Raw genomic sequence first — 11,555 nt, 5'->3', positions numbered from 1 at the left:
AAATCAAGCAGATGACAGAGCTGACAGGTGAAAAGGAGTAAGTGGCGAACACAGGGAGTGGGGCTGAGCTCTCCACACACAGCAGTTACTGCTGTTGGCAGGGGTGTATAGGACAGCTGGACAACTGCTGGACTACCCAAGCTCCTGCAAGGCCAGCAGATGAGGATAGTCTCTGCATCACTGCCACTACCCCATCTCCCCTGCCTATCCTCCAGGCATCTTCCAGACACACTGGGCAGGACGCAGGAGAAAACCACATCCCTCATGGTCAGAACACATGAGCAGCACCACAAATGTGAGCAGCTGAAGGTGAGTGGAATTCCTGACGCCGCCTGGCCTGAAACAGGGCCGTGCCTATGGGCTAATGTGCTCAGGGACAGCTGGGCACCAGCTGCCTGCCTAGGGCACGGGCTGTGGGAGAACTGCCTTTGCAGTAGTACGGGCCACAGACAGGTTGCCTTTGCCCTCTAAGTCAGTGTAATTCTGTGCCTTGTCCCAGGCTCCACAAGGCAACAAGTTGATGAAAACAGCCCTGCAGAATTGTGCAGGGCTGCCTCCACCCAACACTCAACGCCAGGACAAGCAGCAGCACAAAACAAAGCAAAGATTAGACTGAAAACTTTTAAACAAATAAAATCCTTTCTGTTCCGTAGCAAAATTAGTGCCAAGCACCAAAGCCTTCCTGGGCCGCAAGCTGTAGCGCGCCTCAGAGTACAGTAATCAGAGGAGCTGGGCGCTCTCCTAGACTCATCTGCTCCTGGAAGTCTTTAAGCCTCAAAGCAACAGGCACTGCCTTCTTAGAGGCCAAAGCGGGCTGGGGTGCGTCGTGGTGTCAGGGGCTCCCCTTGCTCCTTCCGCCCAGGGGTGTAGATTTTAGTAGATCTGCTAGGAGAGTACAAGGGTGATTAGTGGAATATACCGCCTTCTCTGCATTAGAACACCCACGGGGACGTTGGGATCCTCTACACAGTTGCCTACTGCTCTTATGCAGGCAACCCAGGGCCAGGCAGGGCCAGCACCTACCTTGAACTGCCCAGTGGGTTACGGCGCTCCTGTTCCTCCCGGCGGGCCCGCAGCTGCTCCTCAGCCAAAGCCATCTCTTCCTCCATAGCAGACACTTCCTCCTTGGCACGGCGGCGGTTCTCCTGGAGCAAGGCAGCAGCAGGTCAGGGACAGGCAGAAGGCTGGCCAGCAGCCCTCTCTGCAGGCCCAGGGGCCTGTTCCCTCCGTGTCAAAACACACATACCCCACATTAGAACAGGCAGGCAGTGGGCCTGTCCATCAGCTCTTTCTGGACAGGAGACTCACCTGGCGTGATTTGCCAGCATGTTTGATACTGTAGAACATGGGGCCCAGCTCTGCCAGCCACTCTCCATCCACAGCAGTGACACACTGCATGTATTCCTGCAGGGACAGAAGGAAAGACCAGGGTAGCAGGATGGCACTCTCAAGGGTTGGGGACCATTTCCAGAGCCATGGCAGCTCCCCCTCTCCCCCACTTATGATGGCACTTCTCACACTGGGACTAGACTCCATCCAGACCATTCTTCCTGGTCTCAGAAGCTTCTATGGGCTGGATGTGGTGAGACCAAAGAGGTTCAGACCTGTCCCACATAAGCCAGGAAAAAATATTGAGAAAGGGACAAGCAGGACTCTGCAAATGACATAGACATGCCTAGTTGGCATAGATGAGAAATGCCCTTCTGATAGATCCTAGTATCACAGTAAAGCCCCCTCCATGTGCCTCAGAGCACTCGTCGCCCTTATCACCAGTCCTCAGCTCAAGCTCACCTTGGTTGTCATGACCAGCTCATGATAGACAATGTAGTCTGGTGTATAGCCCATCCCAAACAGAGAGCTCGTGGGGTGCAGGTGGCAGGGCATGCCAGTGCGGATGTTCACATACTCCCCAATGCCCTGCAGAGAGAAGTGTAGTTAGCCCACCTGTTCCCAGACAGGGCTTCACAGCCCCTAGACTAGCACAGACACCTCTTACCTTCAGCTTTGCAGCTTGATGGAAATATGCAGCACAGATGCACTTCCTGACAACATCCCAGTCGGTACCACAGGATGCTAGGCTCATCCGCTGCTGAACCATAATGTCCTTGAGCTGGGCACGCACCTCTCGGACCTGCAAAGGTGTGTGGCAGTCAGATACCTCTCCTACATAAGGCTCCCTCCCCCAGCTTTGTTGCCACAGCCTCACCTTCCGCATGGCCTTGGCATGGATGAAGTGCTGGTTGCACCACAGTGTGGAATAGCTGTTGTTCTTCCACTGCAGGTAGACGTTCAAGTAAGTCAAGTGATCACTCTCTGGAACAGCAAATTTCTCCCTCACTTGGTCACTCTCCTCCTCTCGGCCCTAAAGGGTGAACAAAGAACACAGGTTAATCAAAGGGCAGGGGAAAGTCCTGAACTGCTGGAAGAGCAAATAGGTACCTTAGGCCGGTAAAAGATGGCAGGCACAGACAACATGGAGACAATGAGCAAGATCTCAGAGCTGCAACCCATGTCGCAGGAGACAATGAGCATTTTGGAGAGTGCAGGATCCAGTGGGAACTCCACCATGAGACGTCCTGTTGAGGTCAGACCACCTGCAGGAACAACGCAGGGCTCAGCAGCTGGGCAGGTCCCAGTCCCAGGGGCTGACAGCTTTCCCCAGCAGCCAATACCTGTGTTATCCAGGGCCCCCAGAATCCACAGCTGGTACATGGAGTTCAGCATGTTGTCCTCAGGGGGTGGATCCATGAAGTGGAACTGCAGGAGGTCCTGCACGCCCAGGGACTTGAGCAAAAGCACTACATTGGCAAGGTTGGTGCGCTGGATCTCGGGCACCGTGGTTGTCAGCAGCTCATTCTTGTAGGCACTCTGGGTGTAGAGCCTGGGGAACAGATGCCAAGAGCACTATTTTTCAGTTCAGGTCACTGCTCCTTACTGACCCACCAGCCGTTGCCCACCCCGTGTCAGGCACAGCACAGCACAGCAGCTTTGCACTCAGCCAGGCCAGCCAGCAGGACCCCAGGGAGGAACCCCTACCCGGGCCAAAGCACGGCCTCCCCAGCACGTAAGGGTGCCTGGGCTGCAGTACAGTGTCCACCCCTCCCAAGCACAGTCCTTCCCTGGGTGCAAACCAGTCTCCAAGCAAAGCCCTGAGAAAGCTGCCTTCAGCTTGGCCATTATCCTGACAGCACAACAGCTGCGAGGCAAGATGGGCAAGGGAAACAGCAGGAGCACATCCTTTCCTCTGCAAAAGCACTGGGTCCAAAAGGCCTCAAGGCCTGCCTACTGCCCTCGTTGTGCCAGAAGTTCAAGATAACAAACAACTCCAGTGAGAAAAATAAATATATAGGCTGATGCCAAGCTGCAGAAAAGACAGGGACAGGAACAGCAACACCAGTGGCATGCCTACCTGAAGCAGTGGCCTGGGCCTGTTCGGCCAGCTCGGCCTGCCCTCTGATTGGCATTGGCTTGACTGATGGGGTAGATCTGCAGTGCATCCATGCCTATACGGGGGTTGAAAACCTGCAGGGCACAAGAATAGACTAAAGTAAGGGGAAAGCTAGGTCACTATCACAGAACTCCCTCAACCCAAGCCAAGAAATCACAGACATAAACAGTATAGGAAATCTTGGCTTACCTTCAACTTGCAGTAGCCAGAGTCAATCACAAACATGATGCCATCCACTGTCAGTGAGGTTTCTGCAATGTTAGTGGCAACAATGCACTTCCTGACTCCATCCGGAGCCTGCAAGCATACTGCACATCAGTCAAATCCCTGGGCAGGGGCCTCTGCACTGCTGAGAAAGAGTGCAGAGCAGCAACACAGAACTCAGAAGGACAGGAATGACTCCTGGGAAGTTGAGGGGGGCACAAGCTTTCACTCTCCACATGAAATACAAAAAGGCATGCCTGCACCTCTCACCCACACTCAGCAGTTTTCCCTGCACTAGTTTTCCCTATGCCCACTCCTTTCACAGAGCACACATCAGCACCTTCTGGAAGATCTTGGCCTGCAAGTCTGACGGTAGCTGAGAATAGATAGGCAGTACAGCAAGAGCAGGTGCCTTCTCCAGCTCCTCAAGGTGCTCCACAATTTGCTCTGAGGTCACCTAGATACAAAGAGGGGTGTAAATGTAAGATTAAAATAACAAGGCGGGTAGGATGGTGCCTGCCCTTCCAGCTCACCTCTATGTCCTCTTGGCCAGGCATGAAGACAAGGATGTCTCCAGGAGCACCAGACAAATGGACCTGCAGGGCTTGTTTCACTGCAGCCTCCACATAATCCTCCTGTGGGGTCTGAAAGGCACAGCCCAGATTACAGACGCCAATAATCTCACCTGCCCCATCCTGCATGCAAGACTGCATCATAGCATGGCTACTCCTCCTCTATCCTTTCTGTCTACCACAGGGTACAGCACACCCAAGTCACAGCCCCCTCCTGTCACAACAGAACTTCCCTGTGCAGCATTTCTTGTTTGCAAGAATGTCAGCAACCATACCTTGCTGAAAAGAATATCAACAGGGAAAGTGCGCCCAGGAATGTGGAAAATGGGAACGTTCCCAAAGAAGGAGGCAAACTTATCTGCATCCATGGTGGCTGAAGTAACAACAAGCTTCAGATCTGAGCGTCGGGCCACCACCTACAAAGCAGATGAAAGAAACAATAAGGGGCATTTGTGCATGGCTGCAGACTGCTTCCATTATTACTGGGGCAACAGCACAGGACAGAGTTTCTGCTGTACCCTGGAGGCACTGGCCACTAATGCCAGGGAACACAGATTCTGTATGATCTGTGCAGTTAAAACATGCGTCCAGGAAGCCTTAAGCCAGCAAAGATCTCTGTTTCTGACTGTGAGCCAGGAATCCTCTGGCAGCACTTAGGCACTAGGAGAGATTTAACCCTCCAGAACCAGGGACCAGGATGCTGGATCAGCAAGTGCAGACAGAAATGTGGCAGCTCTGCCTCCCTCTCCCAGACCTTGAAGAGAAGGGCTGTTCCTGCCAATACTCTGCTTTAAGACCAGTTCATGTGGCCTACGCTGCTGTCCTCTAGTCCAGGCCACACATACCTCCCGAAGCAGGCCAAAGAGCACGTCAGTATTGAGTGAGCGCTCATGCGCCTCATCCATGATGATAGCACTGTAGTTGTCTAGGTCAGCCTCTCGCAGCGACTCACGAAGAAGGATCCCATCTGTCATGTACTTGATCACTGTGTTCTCGGATGTGCAGTCCTCAAAGCGGATGGCATAGCCCACCTGGGAGGGCAGAGGGAACACCAAGTCTTTCAACAGCCCCATGCACTCACTATCATCAGGCTGCACCCACTGCCAGACTCACCTCCTCTCCCAGACGCACCCCCATCTCTTCGCTGACCCGCTTGGCAACCGACATGGCCGCCACCCTGCGGGGCTGGGTGCAGCCAATCATGCCATAGTCTGTATAGCCATCCTCATGGAGGTACTGTGTCAGCTGAGTTGTCTTCCCACTCCCTGTCTCCCCCACGACAATCACAATGCTGTTGTCTCTGAAGAAAGGGAAAAAGTATTTCTTCATGCACCACAAAAAAGGGCTTTTGCATTCACAGCCCTGCTGGCCTCCCAAGCATCACCCTACTCAGGCAAGAGATCTGCCACAAACCACACAAAGCAATGGGTTTTGTTTCCTGAGGGTACAGCTTCCAAACAGGCCAGGTATCCAGGAGAACTTCTCACTCGGGTTCCTGAGGTGTAGGCTGTAGGCCAACGCCCTGGGCATGCTCTGTGACCAGCTACCTAGCTGCCATACCTGAGGATGGAAAGCAACTCCTGCTGCACAGCAAAGATGGGCAGATACTGTCTCTGCTCCAGGATTGATTTCTTCTTGGCAAACTCGCTGCTGGCTTCACTTTTTTCTTTCATGTGTTCAGCAAACTTCTGCTCAGTCCTAAGTAAACACCAGAAGTCCTGAAACTGCCGCTCCACGCACTTTGCTATGCCTACAGCCCCCATCACCAGCTGAGCAGGAATAATTCAAAGCAAGCTCCTACCTGTAATCGACTTTGCCATCCTCTGTCACCATCTCGTCTTTCTCCTCTTCTTTCTTGATCCCCATAATGTCTCCCAGTTTTGTGCCTGCCAGCTCCCAATGCTTATGCTGAGCCTGGGAGGACAGAGAGCAGCGTAACTTTGCCACAGCAAGCACTGACAAATCATTCTTCTGCAATCATACTCATAAAGACTAGGAAAGTATATTAGTCCCACAATTCCTCAATGCACAATGCACAACGCACACCCCATTCCTGTATCATGTCTTCCTCTTCCTCATCCTGATCAACCGCCTCCTAAGAAAACGGTTCCAGTTGCTGACCCTTCCATTAAATTTGAACATAAGTCTACATAACTCTCAACCACAGATAATCTTCCGGCTCTTGACAGGTGCTCACAGGTCTCTCTCCCACATTCCGGTTTGCTCTCACCTCCAGTATCAGTTTAGCTTCCACCTCCATTCCACTCAGAGTAGCACAGATCCAGCTCACTTTCAATTTACAAAGAACACATTTGTGCTTTCCCCACATCTATCACACAAGCTTTAAAGAAAGACCCTAGAAAACACCCCCAAAACCTAATATGTTACCTTACTGCATATTCCTCCTCCAAATTCTCTGCTGAGACATGACAAGATATATCCCGCCACCATACTGACTGCTGACTGTCCCTAGGCTATCTCGCATTCTTCCACCTGCTCTCTTCTCCCTTGATCTGAATGTTCTTTGGATCAGACTCCTCTGCATAAGTGCACAGTGACACATGTCCCAGGCAGTGCTTGAGGAAATCACATCACAGCAGCTGCTTATGAGACAATGCAATGACCTGGGCTGCTAGAATATCCCCGGTTGTAAAAATATGAAGTCTTTATCATTGCTGCCAAAGCATGTAACCTGCAAACAAAAGGCTCTGAGACACTACATAATGTGTGTACAGTGGGGTAGGTAAGCCAAAAGGTCACAGCATACCCGTTTACGCTCCTTTTGCTCCCTGTGCTTGCGCACCAGTTGGCTGCCTTTCCGAGCAATGATGGCCAAATCTGAGGTGGCATCCTTGACAGGGATGACTGGCTCTGGCTAGAGGAAAAAGGTATTGCTTCAGTACGAAGATCTCACACTTGCGGGGCTCCCTGCCATCAGTGCCTTCAGCCACAGTCTCTACCTGCTTGGTGAAGACAATCCTTCCATCTAGGAAAGGGGGAACCAGGTTGTGCACCAACAAATGCACTTTAGCAGAGTTATCCTCCTCAAAATCTTCATCCACTTCAATCCGATGAACCACACCACTGGTCAGCATGCGATTTGTCTCCCAGCGCTCATTATCCTGCAGGAAAAACATATCAGAAAATACACAGAAGCCCCACAGAAAGTCCAAGAGATCACACCAGAACACTGAGCTCAGGTCTGGGCCCTGCACTGACACCAGGATAAAACTGATGGTTCCAACCTAGGGATCCTGAAAGCAAGCACTAGGGAAGAATCAGTAACTGAAAGCAGGATACAGGAAACACAGACTGGCCATATGAAGCACACAGTTAACGGGACAGTCTCCAAGGAAATGCAGGACAGACATTCTCCACAAGGCTCCTGCCGTACTCAAGAGTATGCCAGGAAGCCTGGACATAATCCCACTTGCTTGCAGAGGGCAGCAGCCCCCAGCATCCACTGGGCCAACAGTAGACAACCCTAGTAACCCACAGCCCAGAATAGCAGGACCATTGCCCTCTACGTTCCTGCTGCCCTGGATACTGCAATCCACCGCAAATTCTGCCCCACACGGGCGCACTTTCCAGGGGAACTTAACACCAGTTTCCCCGTGAGCCCTTGTTCAGTCTCAGCCAGGACACAGACTGTCCTTCTCCACCTGAGAGCAAGGACTCAGCCTTCGCTGCCAGCAAGTGGATCTCTCAAGGGGCAGCAAAACCCACGTTCAGAGAAGCCAACCTTGCATCTTGCCCCTACCTCATTAATCTGCCGCCGCTGTGCTGAGATACGCTTCTGCCTCTGCTTATGCAAGTGCTGCTCCCGCTTCTTCACGTACTCCTCAGTGGAGTAGGCCAAGGGGTTGTGAAATTCATCGTAGCCCTCATCCATCATGTACCAGTCCCGGTCAGCTTGCTAGAAGGGGACAGGCATGGCCCTGAGCTCTGCCAGCCAGGGCAGCCAGCCCCCTGCAGCACACATCCACGGAGACGCTCCCTGGGCCGAGCCAGGCTGCATCCTCCCACTGCCCCCCACCCCGCCACTCCTGCTGGCAGTCCCCCAGCCAGGCCAGCCTGGCAGCCCCAAGCCCACTGTCCACCTCACTCCTTGTCTGCCTTCAGGCTCTCACCCGCTGGTCGTCCTCCCACTGCTGCCGCTCCTCCTCCGTCTCAAAGGCAATGCCCTCTTCCCCATCTGCACGCCGCCCTGGAGGGAGTGAGCTGGTCAGCCCGGGCGCCAGCCTGGCCGCTCCGGAGAAAATCCTACAGAGCCCGACCTTGTTCTGTGCAAGGAAGGAGATTCCACTGCTGCCCAGCTCCTCACCTCTCCCTCTGGACAGCCGTGGCGTGGCCCCCAGATGTCTCCGGTCATCAGCCCACTCATTGTATTTGTACGATGGGGTGGGCAATGGTGTCTTATCCAAGTACCTGCTCCTCACAGACCTGAAAAAACAGCATGAGGGAGGAATTGGTGCCCACAGACAAGCACTAGTCTTACCTACCCTCTCCCCTTTCTGCAGCTGAACAGCTCAGAGCTGTAGCCCTGCCACTGGTACCTGTCCCGGTCTCTCCGGTCTGTGTCCCGCATTGATGATGCCCGGTGGCTGCGCTCTGAGTCTCGACAGGAAGGTGTGGGTGAGGGAGATTCCCACTGTGACCGGCGTGCACTGCTGTAGCCAGAATCATCTTCCTCCCAGCTGGAGCGAGATGGCGTGGCTGCATCTAGCAGAGGAGATGGGGTTTGACACCTGATATTCAAGACCCTAGGCACCTGGAGCCACCTTACACCTTCTAGCAAGGAGCACAGAGGGTACCCATCTACCTTTCCTTTAAGAGAAGGGGCTGACCCAGCGATTCAAGGACCACATTTCTATTGCATAGGTCCAGAACAGACCCCATTGCACAGAGATCATCCAGATTTTCACATATGCACAGCTGGCAGATTGCTCCCAGACTCAGCTCGAGGTAGGACTTTGATTCTTGCCCTAACCACAAATGTCGAAAGATACAGGCTTTTCTACCCACACTTGGCCTGACAGAAACAGCAAGAAACAAGAACAAGCCCCTTCCTGTTAGGTCGCACATGAGAACTCTATTGGGTCCCACTCCTACCTTTGGGCCGATGTCTGGGACTCTCTGGTTCACTCCTCCTGCTGCTCCGCTCTGATGAGCCATCTCTCTCTGATCTGCTGCTGTGACGACTTCTGTCCCACTCCTCTGCAAAAAGAAAGTAAGATCAGGTGCCCCATACACAAATAGGCTTCCCAACTCTTTTGCAGAAAACATCACGAACATTAGCGAAGGACCACAAACAGGATGAGGGACAAGGCCAAACCCTAAGCAGGAAGGGTCACAAGGGTCTCTGAGCAGTTACCGCGTTCCCGTTTACGATCGTGGTCCCGATCCCTACTGCGTTCCTTCTTTCGTTCCTTCTCCTCCTTGGAGGAGGCAAAGACACCATGTTCCCGACGCTCCCTTTCCCGCTGCCGGCTGCGTTCCCAAAACTCCTCACTGACACCCCCTGTATAGGAAGGTGTTTCCACATGGACAGAACGGTAATGCCTGGAAAAGCAAAACAAAGGGAAAAAAAGCTCAGCAGTGCTGACGGATAGCTGGCCTTTGACTTGTCTCATATAACTCTAGCTCTAACCTCTGCTATAGCAGAAGCTTATGGTTAAAAGTACTCTCTCCATCCTTCGCTAACAGCCCACCAAGTCCGCCCATGCTCTTGGACACGTGCACTTCTGAGCAGGCCACTGCCCCAGGCATCAGGAAGCAGCCTCAGGACTAGGATGGGTGGTGTTTGCGGTCCTAACAACATCTAAAAGCACTCCTGCCTATAACGCCCCAGGGAGGGCAACAGCAGAAGAGCTTTTCCCTCAGAAAAGCTTGGACCTACAGAGGTGCCCCCCCCCCCGTCCTCCCCAGAGGAGATCGCCAGACCTCTCAGCCACAGCTGTAGGAGGCTCTAGCCACAGCTGTTCCAGGGAGCAGCGCCCACACATGACAACACTGTTGACACCCCACAGTCACGCTGCTTGCCCCGGTGGGGATCCAGCGGTTGTAAAGCGCCCGGTGCCACCGTCAGCACCCGGATCCCCCCTCTGACCCCACCTGTCCTTGCGGGTGCTCCGGCTGCTCCGATCGGTCTCCTCATCATCGTCTTCCTCGGCACTGCCCGCCTCGTCACGGCCCTCTTCCCAGTCCCTGTAGGAGGAGACCCTGGACCGCTTCCCACCGGCCGCCTCCTCCTCACGCTCCCGCCGCTTCTGGGCCGCCAGCACGTCCAGGCCCAGCAGTGAGGCCCGTGGCGCTGGCGCCTTGAAGACGTGCTGCTCGGTGGCGGCGCTCCGCCTCCGCAGGACCAGCCCGCCGGCCTCGGCCTCCGGGTTCGTCCCCGCCAGCCGGTGCAGCGACTCCTCGCTCGCCTCGGCCATCGCCGCCGACCGCTCCCGGTCCCCGTCCCGCGCAGGGCCGAGCGTCAGCGGGAGGGCAGGCACCGGAGCACTGGCCGGGCCCGGCCCCCGCCCCGCTCCCACAGACCCCGCACCGGCTTGCCGTTGCCTCAGCGACCACAAACCAGCCCGCGGAGTGCCGCCATGGCCGCCCCACAGTGCTCCGCGAGAGGGGCCGCTCTAGCCACGCGCACCATAGACGTAGCGGCCGGAGCCTATAGGGGTGGCGACCGTCAGAGGCCAACCACCGCCAGGCAAGGAGTGCTACCGGTCCGCTGGCGGACTTCCGGTGCGGGGGGACCGGCCTGGGGTCACGTGGTCGCGGGAAGACTGGCCGGGGACTCCGCAGCGGGGCGGAGCGGGCAGGAGGGACCGCCCCCCCCCACACACTTCACGGGGGGAGAACCCCACCGACACTGCCACACGGCGGGGGAGAACCCCCTCCCACACACAGACAAACCCACACACCCCCACGGGGGGGCACTGACATTCTCACGCACGGGGTGCGAACCCCACAGACACCTGGTGGGTGAGAGCTCCACGGACACCCACACACAGTGGGAGGGAGAACCTCACAGACACACCCTCACAGGGGACAACCACACGGACACCACCACATAGGGGTGAGAAAGAGAACACCATGGGCACCCCCACACAGTGGGAGGGAGAACCCCATGGACGGACACCCCCACTGCCACCCACCCACACTGGGGGGGAGGACCCCAGAGACATCCTCATACATCGTGGGAGAAGGGGGCAGACCCCCCCCCCAGAGCCCCAGGCAGCCCCAGCAGACAGGCCCCCCCTGCCACTCCTGCAGGGAAGCCCCACAGGCACAGGGACCCCTCAGGCACCCCCCGGGGGGGCAGATGCACA

At 55.2% G+C, this 11,555-nt stretch overlaps 1 protein-coding gene across 2 annotated transcripts; it reads right to left on the bottom strand.

Moving 5' to 3' along the window:
- Positions 1-617: 617 nt before the first annotated feature.
- Positions 618-10,965, bottom strand: DHX38 (DEAH-box helicase 38). 2 transcript variants are annotated; one of them, XM_080365107.1, is made up of 26 exons: positions 10,339-10,965; positions 9,599-9,786; positions 9,337-9,441; positions 8,781-8,946; positions 8,549-8,667; positions 8,355-8,431; positions 7,985-8,140; positions 7,185-7,346; positions 6,992-7,099; positions 6,026-6,138; positions 5,785-5,922; positions 5,338-5,524; positions 5,070-5,255; positions 4,500-4,640; positions 4,186-4,296; positions 3,993-4,109; positions 3,638-3,745; positions 3,410-3,522; positions 2,673-2,881; positions 2,440-2,594; positions 2,207-2,362; positions 1,997-2,131; positions 1,792-1,917; positions 1,309-1,404; positions 1,024-1,145; positions 618-885 (listed from the first exon to the last, which is right to left on the bottom strand). In XM_080365107.1, the coding sequence occupies exons 1-26, from the start codon at positions 10,659-10,661 to the stop codon at positions 798-800; spliced, it is 3,705 nt and encodes a 1,234-aa protein (XP_080221233.1). In that variant the 5' UTR covers positions 10,662-10,965; the 3' UTR covers positions 618-797. The 2 variants fall into 2 exon arrangements, with proteins under 2 accessions (XP_080221233.1, XP_080221234.1); XM_080365108.1 differs by having other exon boundaries at positions 618-882; positions 10,339-10,962.
- Between the last annotated feature and the right edge of the window lie 590 nt (positions 10,966-11,555).

Source organism: Falco punctatus, assembly GCF_963210335.1.
Source record: "Falco punctatus genome assembly, chromosome: 14".
Classification (NCBI taxonomy): domain Eukaryota; kingdom Metazoa; phylum Chordata; class Aves; order Falconiformes; family Falconidae; genus Falco; species Falco punctatus.
This window is presented reverse-complemented; position numbering and strand designations above follow the sequence as displayed.

Excerpts from the sequence above, each read along its gene's own strand:
- DHX38 (XM_080365107.1), bottom strand. The coding sequence starts at position 10,661 with ATGGCCGAGGCGAGCGAGGAGTCGCTGCACCGGCTGGCGGGGACGAAC. Across the intron at positions 5,923-6,025 it reads GATGGCAAAGTCGATTACAG|GACTGAGCAGAAGTTTGCTG; the intron begins GTAGGAGCTTGC and ends GTGTTTACTTAG. Across the intron at positions 2,363-2,439 it reads CCATCTTTTACCGGCCTAAG|GGCCGAGAGGAGGAGAGTGA; the intron begins GTACCTATTTGC and ends TTCACCCTTTAG.